Raw genomic sequence first — 14,929 nt, 5'->3', positions numbered from 1 at the left:
TCTTTAAAATGAACATTTAATTTTATTTAACTTTTATGATTAACATTGTTCATAGTTAATGGTCTATTGCTTTTGTCTTTATATAAATCGAGAGGAGCTTTTAGTTAATTAGAACAAAGAACTAGCAAGTTTGGTATATAATGTATATATATGTAAGTGTTATATATATATGCGTTTGTTGTTTATGTATGAAAGACGCGTAAGAATATCCACACTTTAGTTTGTTCCTTGGCATCTGTTTAAAAGCCGTGGACTTTCAATTGATCTGGCTTCGCTAATCCCACCTTGGTCAACCATTGGCAGATATTTTCACGTTGATCGCCCTGAAGTTGTAGAACTTCACCATACTCTGGGTGTTCTATTACAGTACCATTGCATGCGAATTCCTGCGAAGTAATTTTACATTAATAAACCAAGATACCTTATATTCACTACGTTGACATACCTTTTTACAGGAGCGCACTATTTTCTTCAAGTCATATTCTGCGGATAAGCCCTGAACAGTGGTCAATGTCTTGCGACCGTTCCTCTGTTGGATTCTTATATGCACAAGTCCGTCTTGAATGTCATCATCATTGCCCTTGATTGCATCAGCAAAGGGGTCTGAAATATATTCAAACACAAACAGGAACAACAATAAACAAAATGCCATATGTATCAATGAAAAACCTGTAAATCACACCCGCGTTGCATGCCCATAGGACACATGCACATGTACATACATATGTATTAGGTATACATACAAACATACATGTGTTCGTTTGTATGTGAGTATTGATGACTAGCCAGTCCCAACGAGCAGCCATTTTTATGTACATGTGTAAATTACGACGGACATGTGTGTGTAGAAAGTGTGCGTTTCAATACTTACCACGAGTGTTTAAATTCTGGATGGACATACGACAATAAAAAGAAACCTCAGCCTAAAACAAAAACTTTCTGAAACGTTTTAAGACTTTTTCGGACTATTAATTTAACTTTTTAGCGACAGAGCCTTTGGAACAGAGTTGTGTCGTTACTAGAGTTGCAAAACTATCGATAGCTCGATGAGCGATGTGTTCATGATGTCTTCTATCTACAAATGAACAAAAAATGTTCACATTGCTCTGCTGAACATTGAATAAGACATTTTATTAATATTTTTGTGTTCTTTGTAGTTTGTTGAAGAATTAGTATGATATGTAGTTCATAATTAAGAAAATAAAATTAAATAAATTTAGCCAAATTTTGTTACTGGTTCATTGCATTCAATAGTTTTAACGATATATCGTTGAGCAGTGAACTGCTAAGCAACCCTGCGCGCTTAATCGCAGCCGAGTTTGCGTTTGTGGCTGCCATATTTCTTTCCTGCTTGTCTTTCAACGAGAAAAGGTGGGCATTTAGATTTTTGATTTGATTTGGTTAAGTTATAGCTGGAACGGAGTAGTAAATGTTACTAAAACATAACGCATATGGTTACTGGCATGGAGGTGCATAGTAATTTGACCAACAAGAGCTAGAAATGTGAAATATTGTGGAGGTAACATTTCTCCGTTGGCAATACACGTGCCATGCTGCTAGAAACCCCTTCCATGATGAATGATTTTGGCAGAAGAGTTCTTGAAGACTATATTCATCACCCAAGACTGAAATTATAAATGAAAATTAATTTTTGAGTGTAATGTTTATATATGTAACTATAATATCAGCATTTTTTAATTTCATGTTATGCCTCTTGCTACTCTTCATATGTGTTCGGCTTATTGGAAAAAAGGTAAGCACATGTTATTGTTACTGAGTGGTCATATCGCCAAAGTGATGAACGGATTAGCAGAAGAGTTCTTGAAGACTATATTCATCACCCAAGACTGACACCATTCATTAAACTATATATATTTTGTGTCTAAGATGGCAACTAAATTGATTTTATCTTTATTTCATGTCATGGCTGTTACTCTTCATGCGACATTTGATTTAAAAATAAAGGTAAGCTAAAATAAGGCAAAAGAATTTCTAGTAGTATATCATATTATATGATGAACGAATTAGCAGAAGAGTTCTTGAAGACTATATTCATCACCCAAGACTGAAAATTAGTATCAATAAGCCAGCTTAAGTATAATTGTACGACATTTAACCAAGTATTTGTTATTGCATTGCAGACTCGAGATGGCAACCTCTTCGCACCTCAATTGGTTGATCATTCGCAACAACAACGCTTTCTTGTTGAAGAAGCGTGATGTGAAGAGACCCTTCAGCACAGTAAGTTGCAACCACACATCTACAATTCTCTATAGTAAAGGATATTCAATGATGTTTCCAATTTACAACTTTCACAATGATATTTGAATACAACATGATAGTAACTCTAATCTGACAATATTGGTTACATTATTGAGTATGCTCTCTAATACAACAAATACTAATGTGCAACCCAATCTTTATAGGAACCCAATAATCTGACCAATGTCAGCTCTTACCGCTACAGCGGTGTAGTGCACAAGAAGACTCTTGGAGTTGTGCCTGCTGCTGATAAGAAGGGCTTTACTGCCGTGCTTAAGAAGGGCAAATATGGCCAGCGCCCCGCGAAGAACACAGTTCGTGTTAACTTCAAGGCCGGTCCTCGTCGCTCGCTGAAGAAACTGAAGAACCTGTTGATTGGCTCCAAGTACCGCAAGGATCTGACACAGGTTAGCTTTTATCAGCATTTGTTAACGGTGTTCATTCATTAACTGATGATATTTAATTTAAAACTACCAAGATCGCTGAAAAGTCGTGACGACAGCTTTGACTGAATCCGTATAAAATAAGAGCTTTTCTTTTTTGCTTGAGCAATAGTTAATTATGATTTTTTCTTCGTTTTACTTGCAGGTAAACATTGAACTATGTATTTATTATGGTGGGCTGATGTTATGATGATATATAATTTTAAACTACCAAGATCGCTGAAATGTGGTGTCGAAAAACTTTACTGAAGCTAAAATAGTGCAACCGAATTGAGTATTGTAAATGCGCAGTCATTAAAGATATTCTTTTTTATTATAGGCTGCTCTTCGTCGTGCCTCAGCTGTTCTCCGCTCCCAGAAGCCCGCTCAGGTTAAGGCCAAGAAGCCCGAGTAAAATGCGACCAGATAAGATTAATGGTGGAGTTGTTTTCTACTCAAAAGAATAAAAAAAATGTTGAAAATCACAAATTATTTACAACTAGATGTTCTTTTCTTCTTTAATATGTATAGTTATTTACAATCAATGTGTTAAGTTATGTCACTGTTTGCCAATTATGTTCTCAATTGTAAATAGCGTGGTCTTTGAACGATTGTTTGACGTGGATGCCGTGGGCGTGTCGCCGCCCAGTAAGTGCTGAAGGCCCTTGAATCCATCATGTAAACTTGGTACTGCATCCGTTGTGCGATTGTGTGGCGGTGTAAATGCGCTAGGGGAATGTGATTCAGGCAAGGCGTTATCAGCAGCACTTTGGGCGGTTTGGCTTGAGCAAGGACTGTCGACAGAGCGTTCTTTGCATTCACTGCTGCTGGGTAAACGTTGAGCGGCGTTGCTGCGCGTCTGATTGTTGAACAAATTGTTGAAGCCAAAGGATACTGATAGATACTGTCGATGCAGCTCTGTTATGCGATCTGAATAATTGGGGCGCGGTTGTGCTCCGTTCTCGCTGCAGAATATATCAAAGTCGGGCAATGAGTCGCTGCGTGTTTGATACTCTCCACTTGAGCCGTCGTTACTACCATTGGCCTCCTGTAGGTAAAATATTATAGCTGTGTTTTAACATATGCCCCAACTCATCCTTACCTTGCTAGCGTCTCGCTCATAGCGACTGCTGCTGGCGCAGTGTCTACGCCGTGTGCGTCGCCGTCGGTAGTTGCCTTGCTCAAACATATCCGTGGCGGAGGCGTCCAGCATCCAGTAGCTGCCTTTGCCGGCGCTATCATTATCATCTATGGTATTCTTATCACGCGGCACCTTGACAAAGCAGTCGTTGAGCGACAGATTGTGTCTAATGGAGTTCTGCCAGCCTTGCTTATTCTCACGATAGTAGGGGAATCTAAAATTAAATAATTATATAATAATATTAATTCGCTACTAGGGTTTTACCAATTGTCTTAGTTTCAGAATTAGGTAATGTTTAAAATTATATTTTAAAGTCATTCCAAATTTGAAAGAATTTTGTTGTTGAAGCAATTAATCTTAAAATTTTTTTCCTAAACATAATTTCGCTTTGTTTATTTTATTTTTTATGTGCATAAAATAAATATGCATATATTTTTTCATTTCTGTATTAGCTTGAAAATAGCTGTGCTCATTGTTGATGATATAATTTAAATAATCATAGGATTGCTTGCTTTATAGGATCAGTTTGGATATACGCCAAAACTAATTTCATACAAATTCTCATAAATTATGTGATTCAAAACAATTCAAAGGATTAATATAAAGAACGCAAGATTATAGGAATGCATTAACTTGTATATGTGTTACTTACTTATCCATTATGAATTTGTAGATGCCGCTGAGCGTTAATCTCTGATTGGGCGCACTGCTTATGGCCATGGCAATCAGCGCTATATAGGAGAAGGGCGGTTTTTCAGGTCGATGTGCATTATGCAGAAATGATATGGGCAATGTCCAGATATTGTTGTGCAACGCTAAAAAATTATCCATGCCCTGATAATAGAAGGTGCTGGGAAAGTTATTGCAAGCGAGTCCATCCATGGTAAGCGCGCCGACGGCACCAGTTGCCAAAGGATTGCCGTTGCGCAGATATTCCGGGCAGCTCAGCAAAGAGTTGACCAAATCTTCATTGTCTTGAAATGACGCTGCATTTGTATAACAAGATGTGGGCAGCATGCTTAATTTATTTATTGTTCTTTTTATATGAAAATTATGTTTTAATTTGTCTGTTTTTTTATTTTTTATTTTTTTATAACACTTAAACTTAAACTTTTGGTTCAGGTTGAATGCACAGCACTGCACTGCACTTTAAACATATAAATAATATGTTTTATATTTTTATGTAGACGCTGTCGTATGCTTAATATAATTTATTAATTATGCGACACGGTTATGCAGCGTCTGCCCAGCAGTGCGATCGACAATTGAATGAATGTTTGTGGGCTGACTAAGGCATATGGAGCACTTGCAAGTAAAGATCTTAGTGCATGTGTGTGCGTGTGTAAAGAGAGCATATCGTACTATAAATAACACACACACGCACACACTTAGCACCACAGTATGTAAATTTATAGTCAGAGAGTCAAGCGCTCATTGGTTGAAAATGCAGCCAGAGTTTTAGGCAGCCAAGCTGCAGATATATATTTTTTATTTTAAAATAAACTTATTAGTATGGAAACTAATAAATTTAGCAACAGTTGTTAACGCTTAAATGCTGCAAAAAGTTACATCTCATTTTTAGTTAAAGACTTTTGCAGCGATTTCATTGGTGCACGCAGTTCTTGTTGGGGCGGACTACTCTCTCTCTCACACACACACAGCGATCATACACTCTGCGCTCTCTTTATTCATTTTTGTTGGCCTCTTGCTGGAAGAGGCGGAGCCTCTTGTCTTTGGCGTGGGTGTTATTCAAAATACACAAGATTGAAGTAAATTTTGTTCAACAAATGAAATTTTGGCAAATTGTACATGGCATAGTTTCGACGCTATTGATCTTTAAACAAAGTAATTGTAGTAATTTTAAGAATTTTTCTGCTGTTTATTTAAGCTCTAGTAAACTTACATTTTGCTTAGCTTTGTGGCAACGTTTTTCAATTTTATTGTTAGGTTATTGATAACAAATGTACCGTTGTGTTTCAAGTGCTTTACTTTCTTCAATGGAGATCATAAACATTGTTCTGTTTTTATTGTTGTTGTAATATTACATTAAATTAATGTTTCCTAGTATCTATGAGGCCATATGCTTCGGCTAATGTTGAGTCTCTGAACCTGGTTTATCTCGTCAAACGGTGTCGTCTCCGCTATCTGCAATATAATCCAATTTCCTTTCAGATTTTGTGGGCGGGGGGGTTTTTACGACTTTTCACAAGTACAGCGTATATGTAGTCAAGTGCGCCATTTTCTGGGAGAAAGAAAAACGAAAGTCTTTTGCTACGGCTAGCAGTACTATCTGTTGAAGTCGTAAAACAATGTTGTATACATTTAAAACAGGACTACGATCGAATTTTTACGATCAGGCAGGCTATGCCGCTGTTTGTTTCACGTAGAAAGCAGAAACTCATTTGAAAGAAATAAAAACAATAAATACACAAAAGACCAATTGAAGCAGTTGCTGCTGAGTTGTAGTTGTTGCCGATTTCCATAGCCAACCTAAAACATGTGTGTGAGAGTTCGAAGTTCATATACAAAGGATTTTAGTTCACGCTCTCTCCCAAAAGTTTTTACGAGCGCTTACCGCGGTTAAAAATGGGTCATAAAACAATGGGTTATCCTAGCAATGTGAAGTGCTATGCCAAGTTGCATGCCACAGATCGTGCCTCACTTAGTAGGCTGCAAGACATATGCATGTGTCGCCTTGGGCAGGCTTGCTTATTTTTAGAACTATCGCGTATAGTATTGGAAACAAATATATAACATTTTTATTGCCGCTGGCAAGTCTGAAATAACAATCCCACTCCCCTTGCTTCTTTCTATTTAGTTTTGACTGATCGCTCACGTTAAGCCATAAAACGCAGCTCTGACTGTTTATTTAGAAGCCACAGGCGCAAGTTAATCAAAAACTAACAACAACATTGTGTAATTGTAGTTATTGTTTAGTGCGTGACTTCTGCTGATCGCTGATCGCAATCTGATTTATATGCCTTGGTGTCGATCGATGTGTTGTGGCTGCTTCTGCTGCTGCCACACACAAGTCAACACCTTGTCAAATTTTGATTTGCACTCTCAGACTTGTCTCTGCAGTTGCATTTAAATCATAATAACAAAGCATAGATCAACAGCTAGTTGCGGTGTCTTCAACACAACAAGGGTGATTTGTCACACCTCCCACTCCACCGCCAAGAGCTCGCCACACTTGCCCCTGCTCAGGCTGTAGTACCATTAACTTCTAGTAGCGCCTATTTATAGTAGTTGCCGTTTAATGCAGCTATATAGCTATTAGCTGCGTGTTGTTGTTTGACAACAAATACAAGCAGCTCTGCCTCATTTTCATCATCATCATCATCATCATTGCTGTAGCTGTTGTTGTTGTTGTTGGGCGGCAGCGTTACACATCATTGACAGCAAATTATCCACATTACCTGAATTGTCAGGCAGCGGGCGCCCCATTCAGCCATTACAGCGGTGTGAACGTGACCTTTGGTGGCCATTAAATGGCACACTTTGAGTCAAACGCATTTATATGTTACCCAACAACGTAAATTTATGCGATTCTTGACACTAGTTGCGTTGCAGCCCCACACAAAGAGACAACACTAGGCCTATTTAGGCTACACAAAAAAAATATACACACACCTATTTGTAATAAAAATTTAAGTCAAAAGTGTTTATGGACCTGCAGACTGGAAAGCAATTATGTGAAAGGACACATAATTTGTTAAGGGCAGCTGAAGGTGGGAGGAGGATAAAGGTTTCCCTAAATTCTCATCTAACCAACGCTCACCAAGCTTAATAGAATAGAGGATTTGGGTATATAGGTTATATAAATATATATTTAAGAAGCTTCGTTTGAGGGTACAGGACTGATGTTGGTGTAAAGTTTCTTAGCTTATAAAACTAAAATTGGTTACATATTTCCATTATTTTGAAAACTAGAACCTAAACCAAATATGTTAGTTCAAGTTTTGAGAAAATTGTTTGAGATTTGAGAGAGCTATGCAGTTTTCTAACTACATACGCATGTATGTGTTTTAGGGCTGAACGACTTAATGTAGGCGTAAGAATATTTTAATTTTTCTTACATCCTTTAATTATATGAAAACACGATACAAAAAAAAAAAAAAATATTATTTACAAATCAAAAGTCTAAAATCTGAATCTACAAATTTTTAAATTTATCAAAAGAAATTAAAAAAAATTTAATTGCATCAATTTTTCATAATTATTCAAAAAACATTTTTAGATTTGAGCATCAATTACATTTCATGAAATCTGATTTAAACTATCTCCTCAGCAGCCCCTGCTCCCAAATTTTGCGCTGGCTGTGATCTCTATAAAGCAAACACAAGTTTCGTTTGAAAATTGTTGATATTCAGAATGAACGAGATGAATACAGATATGAATGAATAGGTATTGTTATTATTTTCGTTTTTGCAATGGCATGATTTTAATTGGCAAATTAACGGATACTCAAGGCGGAAAGAAATCCTAAACAGTTTAGCTGCACAGGTTTAAAAACAATAAACTTTCAACAAGCAACAGTGTTCAAGCGGCAACAACAACAAAAAAAAAACAACAACAACAATCGCAAAGCGGTATTGTTTGTTTATTTGTTTAAATTTAGAATATCGACCACATTAAAATAGCAAACAGCTTCAAAAAGCTGCTCAAGTGCCCCCCGTTAGAGGAAGAGCCATTAAAACAGATTTCCAAGATGTATTATGCCCAGAGCGCATTTGTTAACTAGCTAACCCCAACCCCCACCATCCACACGCTCTTATAATATCTTCAATTGCCTGGTACAATGGCGGTTTGACCCCGCGGGTAATTTGCACTTCAAAGAGTCCGGAGCACTGCGCTGGTGTTTATGCCATCAAGTGGGCCAGCTGGTGGGCTCCATGTCATGGTGTGTGTGCGAGCGCTTGGGGCTTAAGATCTGTGGCATTTATGAGTTACAAAGGCAACAACAGCCATGTGCTAATGAGCTTCAGATTTCGATTTTTGCTACCGCCCAAACCGCTCAACCGCTCAAGTTAACGTATTTTTTTTCTTTTGGTGACTTTGTTAATTATACAAGTGCGTCACACTTGCTGTCTCGCTCATTTGTTGCTTGCGCAGTCTTTGGCAAATGCCATCATCGATCCTTGTCGTGCGACAAAGCAGCTGTCAAATCTTCAGTTGACAGCCACTTTCATTTCGTTGCATTATTAAAATACGGCAACAAGGTAACATCCTGACACGTCCTTCCAGACAGCAGCGACGTCAGAGCCTCTACACACACACACACAGCCATTCACATCGCTTGTCAGCAGTAGTAGCTCAATACCCAATACCTGACCCCACTATGCCCCCACTCAAACCCTTCAGAGCAGGTGCGCCAGAGTCAAAAAGCACAGCACAGACATCTTGGCGACTTGCTTTAGCCTGGCAACACACACAACTCACAACTCTTGTGTTTATTTTCATGGGAAAACTCGACGCTGCCACTGCTGCTGCTGCTGCTGCTGCTGCCTGCGCAGCTTGGCAATCGCTGTTTATGTGTGCATGTGTTTGTATGTAAATACGCGTACGCAAAACTTCATGCAGTGCCCCGGCAATCGACATAGGGTTGGGGTTGGGGTCTCGGGTTCCTTCAATACTATACGCTGCAGAACACACGCATCGCATCGCATCAGGCTTTAGCGTTAGCGCAACAAAGGCACGTGTAAACAACTCGAGCTAGTTGCCCCCCTGCTTACCCCTTACCCCACCAACACAGTTCAGTTGCTGCTCTTAGCGAGGCAGACAAGTGACGATATAACAACATTGCGGTGCTGGCTCTGACACGTCGAAGTTTACACACACTATGCAAGCAATTTGAATTGATTGAATTGCATTTGGCTTGCGGCTAGTGCTTATGCTTTTTATGCGAGCAATATCAAACGCATTACAGATGTACAGATAAGAATATTTAACTGGTTTTGAGGCAAGGTTTGGATTCTACGCAGCTGCAACTCTAAGCTTAGCCTTTTAATGATGAAAATATATAGGATTGTATTCTTTGGTTATATTCTGTCAAAGCAAACCCTGATATTTAAATAGCGTCAACTGTACGTATACTTAACAAGTTTGAGGTTGGGTCCGATTTGTTTGAACCTTCAGCTCTAAGTTCCAAAAAATTTACGCAATATTCTATAAATATTGTTTCTTATACTTACCATACATTTTTGGAAAATTCTTAAATAAATTGTTTTCAAACTAAACTATATCTTAAAGTTGCCAACTTCTAGGGTATGTTCACCCCATTCACTATACGTTATACGTCCAACTCCCACACAACTCCAAAGCCAATTCGTTGCAACTCTTCTGCTTAGAGTATAAAAAAGAGCATCTATGAATTACAATTATTTTCGTTTTTTCCCTGTGCTCTCGGAGCTGAATGCAGGCCGCCAAGGCGGGGCAGGCCAGACAAAGTGGCGTCAAAAGTTGGCCCAGCAGCAGCAGCAGCTAAGACTAGGGCGGGCTGCTGTGGTGTGTGTTGCTGCGGGGCTTGGTTAGCGTTTTGTGTTATGAAAACAACGGCAGCCAAAACCACTTGGCACAGGCCGCACCTCGTTGTAGCTCCAATGGTAAATGGTCGACAGTTTGATATGCGGTTTGGCAGCGCCAGCAAAATATCAGTTTGCTATTGCAGCAAAAATCGGCCAGTTGGCTGATTTAATTTTGGTTTAGGCCAAGTCCATAGTCGTCGTAGGGGCCTCGTCAAATGTTTACAAGCAAATACGCCACATCATCAAGCAGCAAAGTCAAGTCGAGCTATGGGCATTTATAGTTTTTCTTGTGGCCATTGTTGTTGTTGTAGCTGTGGCACAGCTTGTTAGTAGATTTGTTGTAGGGATTAGGCATAAGAGGGTGTGTGTGTGTGTGTGTGTCAGTAAGTTGGAATTGGAATTCACTTTGATCTTTTCGCACTTTTTAAATGTTTGGGAAATCTGTGTAAAAGGCAAGGGAATCGCTTTTCGTAGAACCAATAAAAAAATTAATGGCTGTTGTTGCCATTGTGGCCAATGTTGTTGTTGTTATTGTTATTGTTGCTGCTGCTGTTGTTGCCAGCGTATTTGTTTTTTAAATTTTCTGTTTGATAAAGCGCGCTACAAACAAAATGGGTGGCAAAAATAAATGCCCAATAAACGCCAGCCAGCCAATGTGCAACTAGTTCTGGGCCAAGCCCGCAACCCCCCACCACAGAACTAGTGCGCACTGCTGTTGTTGCTGCTTCTGCTGCTGTTGATTTACATTTGATACGATTTGCAGCGGAAATCTTTGGCAATTGCAGATTAATGCCCCAACTGGCTTCAACTGACAGCTGGCTGGGCGGGCGCCTGGAGCCTGGAGCCGGATGCTGCTGGCGTCTCAGGTGTCAGTATACTTTGCGCTGATTAGATAAGCATTTGGCGGAAATGTGTTAAGCTTTGTTTGGCATTTGTTTTCCAGGCCAGCCATTGGCATGACTTTAAAGCTCAGTTGCTGCTCCTTTTCCCTTTTTTTTTGTTTTGCTTGCTGGCTTGGCTGGCAGCGCAAATGGCATTTTTATTGAGCCATTAAAAATTTTGCGGGCCTGCTCAAGTGTCTGTGTCTGTGCTGTAAGGCTTGCCCTTAGATTTTGATTAACGTTCACTTGCCTTTGCGCATTGCCCACAAAATCCTACCTAAGGGGATAAACTTGTGAAATATTTTTGGGGATTTGTTGCGGCTTAGGTGCAAAAGTAACCACAGCGCCGCTTTAGGTGATTAGGCAGCAATCCATATTCTTTATTTATTTTTTTTTCTATGTCTTGGACATGGCAATTTGTGCTAAAGATTTATGTACATATTTGTTTGTTGTTAGTCTCATTAGCTGTACTTCTGCTTCTGCTTCTGCTTTTTAAGGCTGTGAGGCGCTTGAGGCGTGAGCGCGTGTGCGTGCGCTTATCACACGAATATCATTACGCACCTTGTCTTGGCCATAACTTTGATATACCCTTTGTTGTTGTTGTTGTTGTCCCCAACAGGGGCAAAGGAAAAAAATAAAATGTGCGAATGTGAATGCGAATACGTGAGTGCTGCAAGTTATGTGCGCGTAAGTGAATGAAATTACCGTAAGGCATTTAAGCAATGCAATGGCAAGACGCTGCGAATAGATACATAAATGACAATGCCACACACCACGCACCACACACACACACAACCCCTAAGCCCCAACCCCACCCACTGGCTGCTGGCAGCAACAGCTACGGCCACAAAAACGTTTAAAGACGCTCAGAGCAGCTCAGCACTTGGCATATAAAAATCCTTGCAAAATGCCAGTTGCCGCTTTTCTTTTTCTCTCTCTTGCTCACTCGCTCGCTCACTCTGTTGATGACTGAGAGCTCTACTAACTCGACACTGCGCCTGTTGGGCGCTTATCGTTTTGACAGGAATATCTGCGCTTTCTAAATGCCGACGCCGTCGTTTATGATGTTGCTGCCACTGCTGCTGCCACTGCGCTTACGATTGAGTTCTACCTCACACTCCCTTAACCAAAGTCCCACAATCCTGTGCCGTAAAAACGTGCTGTGCCTGGTTGTTACTTTAATGGCTTTTACTCCCCACGAATTGAGCGCGCGTCGCCAAGCGAATTATGGAAGCTGCCATCGTCACCATCTTAGTCTCCCCCACCACCACACCTCACCAGCCCTATAGCCCTATTACCCCTTCCTGATGATGCCGCTGCTGCTGCTGCTGCTGCTGCTGGTGGGCTTTGTTTTTGAGGCACTTTTGCGTGCCTGCGTGTGTATTTAATAGTCTGTGGTTTGACATTGACTGCCAGTTTATGCTTACCTATAGCATATCTAAGTATATTTATATTACAGTCGTGCACATAAATATACAGACAACAAAAACCTGTGTAATCTGGCCTACCCCTCACCCTTACCTCATCTATGTCTACGACGCCCCCGCCCACCACACCAGGCCAGGCCATTCGATTATCGTGTCACATTTTAATTACTCAAATTACAGCTCGGCTTTTAATGCCCAACGACTTACCGTTGCGCCCAACTTGTCAACACTTTCATGACATTTTGCGCTCATTAAACAACTCTTAAACTCACGCCCCCCCCAACCCAAAGCTCAGCAACTTTAAAGCCGTCACTACTTAAGTAAGATAAACAATTGACCCTAAGAAATGTTTTAAGGGCTGACAGAGGCTCTGGCTAATGAACTTATGAATTCATTGTAAGCTGCCAGGGGTTGCTTTCTTTATTAAGTATTTATAATAGTTTTTTTTTTATAAGTGTGAAGTATAGTTTACTTTACTTTCATTGAATTTGAGTAAACAACATAGTTTCTCTTTTCTTACTAAGCTTTGACGGCTTAAGACAACTCTCACAATTTTACTTTAAAGGTTGTAAAAATGATTCTACAATTCGATTGGGCGATGATTAGAAGTAACTCTATGCGTAACTCTAAAGTTTCAAGTGTGAAATTCTTTCATATGTTTTCCCCTATCAACTTTGTAATTTTTCAAAAGCTCTCTCCCCTATTCATTGATAACTTCACACACTCGATTCAATTATTCGTAGCTCAGATAACTTTGATGAAGTTATTAACTATATTACTTCAAAAAACACACGAAAAACTTCAGCAAGGATTAATCAAGGCATGCTATAACAACTTTGTTCGTGTGTCAGTGTGTATGTGTATGTGTAACCAATTTCCGAATTGAATTGAAGGGAACTGGCCTTGCAATTTCCGTTTGAAACGGGGGCGCATCAAACATTAATCGATGCGTATGCGTAATGGACAGTGCAAAGCCGCAAAGGGGCAGAGACACAGAAATCGATTTGAAATGCTTGCAACAATTGTTAAAGAATCAAATTGTGTTTGTGTGTGTGTGTGTGTGGGTGGGTGGGTTTTAAAATCATCAATATTTGTGGGTGGGGGTTGCGGACTGATAAAAAAAACATGAGCTGCGTTAGTCCCTCTTAATATGCTGAGATTGACGTCGATTATGCATTAGCGTTACGCACTATTTATAATGCGTCTTATTTTATTTTTATTTATTTTTTTTGTGCGTATCCTTTTTGCCTTGACGTCTTAGTGTCCTAATGAACGCCGTTGCTTTTTTAAAAGCGAACAGACGCTGGCTCCCGCTCCGGCATACGCCGCCATAAAAGCACAGCTGGCTGGCCGTATACGCAACATGCTGACATTGATTGATTATAAATCGGCATACATTGCAAATCCGAAAGCGTTCACAATAACAAAACTGTTTCTATTGCCGTTTGCTTATCCTTTGTGTACCGCCTGCCTGCCTGCATAGCCTGGGCACGCTGCGGTTGCCTTTTGTTTGGCCTGTGACAGCTTTTAATCTAGCCTAGCCCCCATAGTCAACAATAAAGCAACTAAAGTGCTAAGGCATATTTGAAAATCACTTTACTCTCGCTCTCGCTTTCGCTCGCTCTTTATATATATCTCTATATCTCTGTATATGCTGAGACTTTAGCCAGTTGTCATTTGAGTCTATTCTCTAATGGCTGTCCATTGTTTGTGGGGGGAGAGCTGGGGGCAAGGGTCTCGTCGCTAATGATGCGGTTGCTGTGGTCCAGCGTGACCGCAGCTTAGTGGGCGCACGCTGCGTATACGCTATGTGTGCACTTATAACAATTCAAAAACTGTGCAACATTGATGACACGTTTTGCTTGGCGTTTTCAATTGCTCTGTGCTGTGCTCTGCTCTGCTGTGTGCGACAAAGTTAAGAATCGACTTTATGTGCTAGTAGCAGTGACTGTCTGGCCTATATAGGTTGCTTGGCGCCATTTTACGTAGCAAAACAAAAGTTATGGCACAATTTTTGTAGCCCCAGCCACACACCCACAACCAGCAGCGAGCAGCGAGCTGTTCGCAGTGGGCAGGGAACAACTTGTAACAAGTGGGACATTTGCCAGTAGCTGTTGTTGTTGTTGATGTTGTTGCAATTGCAATCACAAAACAACAAACAGCAGCAGCAGTAGAAAAAACAAAAAGAATGTTAAGCAAGATTATTTTTCAGTTTTGTTTTTATTTTTATTTTTTCCGCTTGCGAGCCTTTTTGCCTTTTGCCTTACGG

At 40.0% G+C, this 14,929-nt stretch overlaps 3 protein-coding genes and 3 non-coding genes across 6 annotated transcripts; 4 read left to right on the top strand and 2 right to left on the bottom strand.

Moving 5' to 3' along the window:
- Positions 1-58: 58 nt before the first annotated feature.
- LOC108599063 (eukaryotic translation initiation factor eIF1) lies at positions 59-1,007 on the bottom strand. Its single transcript, XM_017985843.1, has 3 exons — positions 872-1,007; positions 446-603; positions 59-386 (listed from the first exon to the last, which is right to left on the bottom strand). The coding sequence occupies exons 1-3, from the start codon at positions 897-899 to the stop codon at positions 240-242; spliced, it is 333 nt and encodes a 110-aa protein (XP_017841332.1). The 5' UTR covers positions 900-1,007; the 3' UTR covers positions 59-239.
- Positions 1,008-1,299: 292 nt separating this feature from the next.
- On the top strand, positions 1,300-3,183 carry LOC108598422 (60S ribosomal protein L28). The gene is made up of 4 exons (XM_017985049.2): positions 1,300-1,371; positions 2,142-2,241; positions 2,427-2,669; positions 3,025-3,183. Exons 2-4 carry the CDS (start codon positions 2,149-2,151, stop codon positions 3,097-3,099), a joined length of 411 nt encoding a protein of 136 aa, XP_017840538.1. The 5' UTR covers positions 1,300-1,371; positions 2,142-2,148; the 3' UTR covers positions 3,100-3,183.
- Positions 1,562-1,637, top strand: LOC117134815. Its single transcript, XR_004458862.1, has one exon. It is a non-coding gene; the product is annotated as a small nucleolar RNA CD11 (small nucleolar RNA).
- LOC117134816 lies at positions 1,785-1,862 on the top strand. The gene has a single exon (XR_004458863.1). It is a non-coding gene; the product is annotated as a small nucleolar RNA CD11 (small nucleolar RNA).
- On the top strand, positions 2,003-2,077 carry LOC117134814. The gene has a single exon (XR_004458861.1). It is a non-coding gene; the product is annotated as a small nucleolar RNA CD11 (small nucleolar RNA).
- A 60-nt stretch (positions 3,184-3,243) lies between the features above and the next one.
- LOC108598258 (fork head domain-containing protein FD2) lies at positions 3,244-4,845 on the bottom strand. Its single transcript, XM_017984874.1, has 3 exons — positions 4,478-4,845; positions 3,787-4,039; positions 3,244-3,732 (listed from the first exon to the last, which is right to left on the bottom strand). Exons 1-3 carry the CDS (start codon positions 4,840-4,842, stop codon positions 3,244-3,246), a joined length of 1,107 nt encoding a protein of 368 aa, XP_017840363.1. The 5' UTR covers positions 4,843-4,845.
- Between the last annotated feature and the right edge of the window lie 10,084 nt (positions 4,846-14,929).

Source organism: Drosophila busckii, chromosome 3L (assembly GCF_011750605.1).
Source record: "Drosophila busckii strain San Diego stock center, stock number 13000-0081.31 chromosome 3L, ASM1175060v1, whole genome shotgun sequence".
Taxonomy (NCBI): Eukaryota; Metazoa; Arthropoda; class Insecta; order Diptera; family Drosophilidae; genus Drosophila; species Drosophila busckii.
The sequence above is the reverse complement of the archived record's forward strand: the minus strand, read 5'-3'. Positions and strand labels throughout refer to the sequence as shown.

Bases quoted from the DNA above. Each gene is read 5' to 3' on its own strand.
- LOC108599063 (XM_017985843.1), bottom strand. From the start codon at position 899: ATGTCCATCCAGAATTTAAACACTCGTG. The intron at 604-871 runs GTAAGTATTGAA...AATATATTTCAG, and splicing joins CCAGAATTTAAACACTCGTG to ACCCCTTTGCTGATGCAATC. The intron at 387-445 runs GTATGTCAACGT...ATTACTTCGCAG, and splicing joins TAGTGCGCTCCTGTAAAAAG to GAATTCGCATGCAATGGTAC.
- LOC108598422 (XM_017985049.2), top strand. From the start codon at position 2,149: ATGGCAACCTCTTCGCACCTCAATTGGTTGATCATTCGCAACAACAAC. The intron at 2,242-2,426 runs GTAAGTTGCAAC...CAATCTTTATAG, and splicing joins TGAAGAGACCCTTCAGCACA to GAACCCAATAATCTGACCAA. The intron at 2,670-3,024 runs GTTAGCTTTTAT...TTTTTATTATAG, and splicing joins ACCGCAAGGATCTGACACAG to GCTGCTCTTCGTCGTGCCTC.
- LOC108598258 (XM_017984874.1), bottom strand. From the start codon at position 4,842: ATGCTGCCCACATCTTGTTATACAAATGCAGCGTCATTTCAAGACAAT. The intron at 4,040-4,477 runs GTAAGTAACACA...ATTTAATTTTAG, and splicing joins TACAAATTCATAATGGATAA to ATTCCCCTACTATCGTGAGA. The intron at 3,733-3,786 runs GTAAGGATGAGT...TTTTACCTACAG, and splicing joins ATGAGCGAGACGCTAGCAAG to GAGGCCAATGGTAGTAACGA.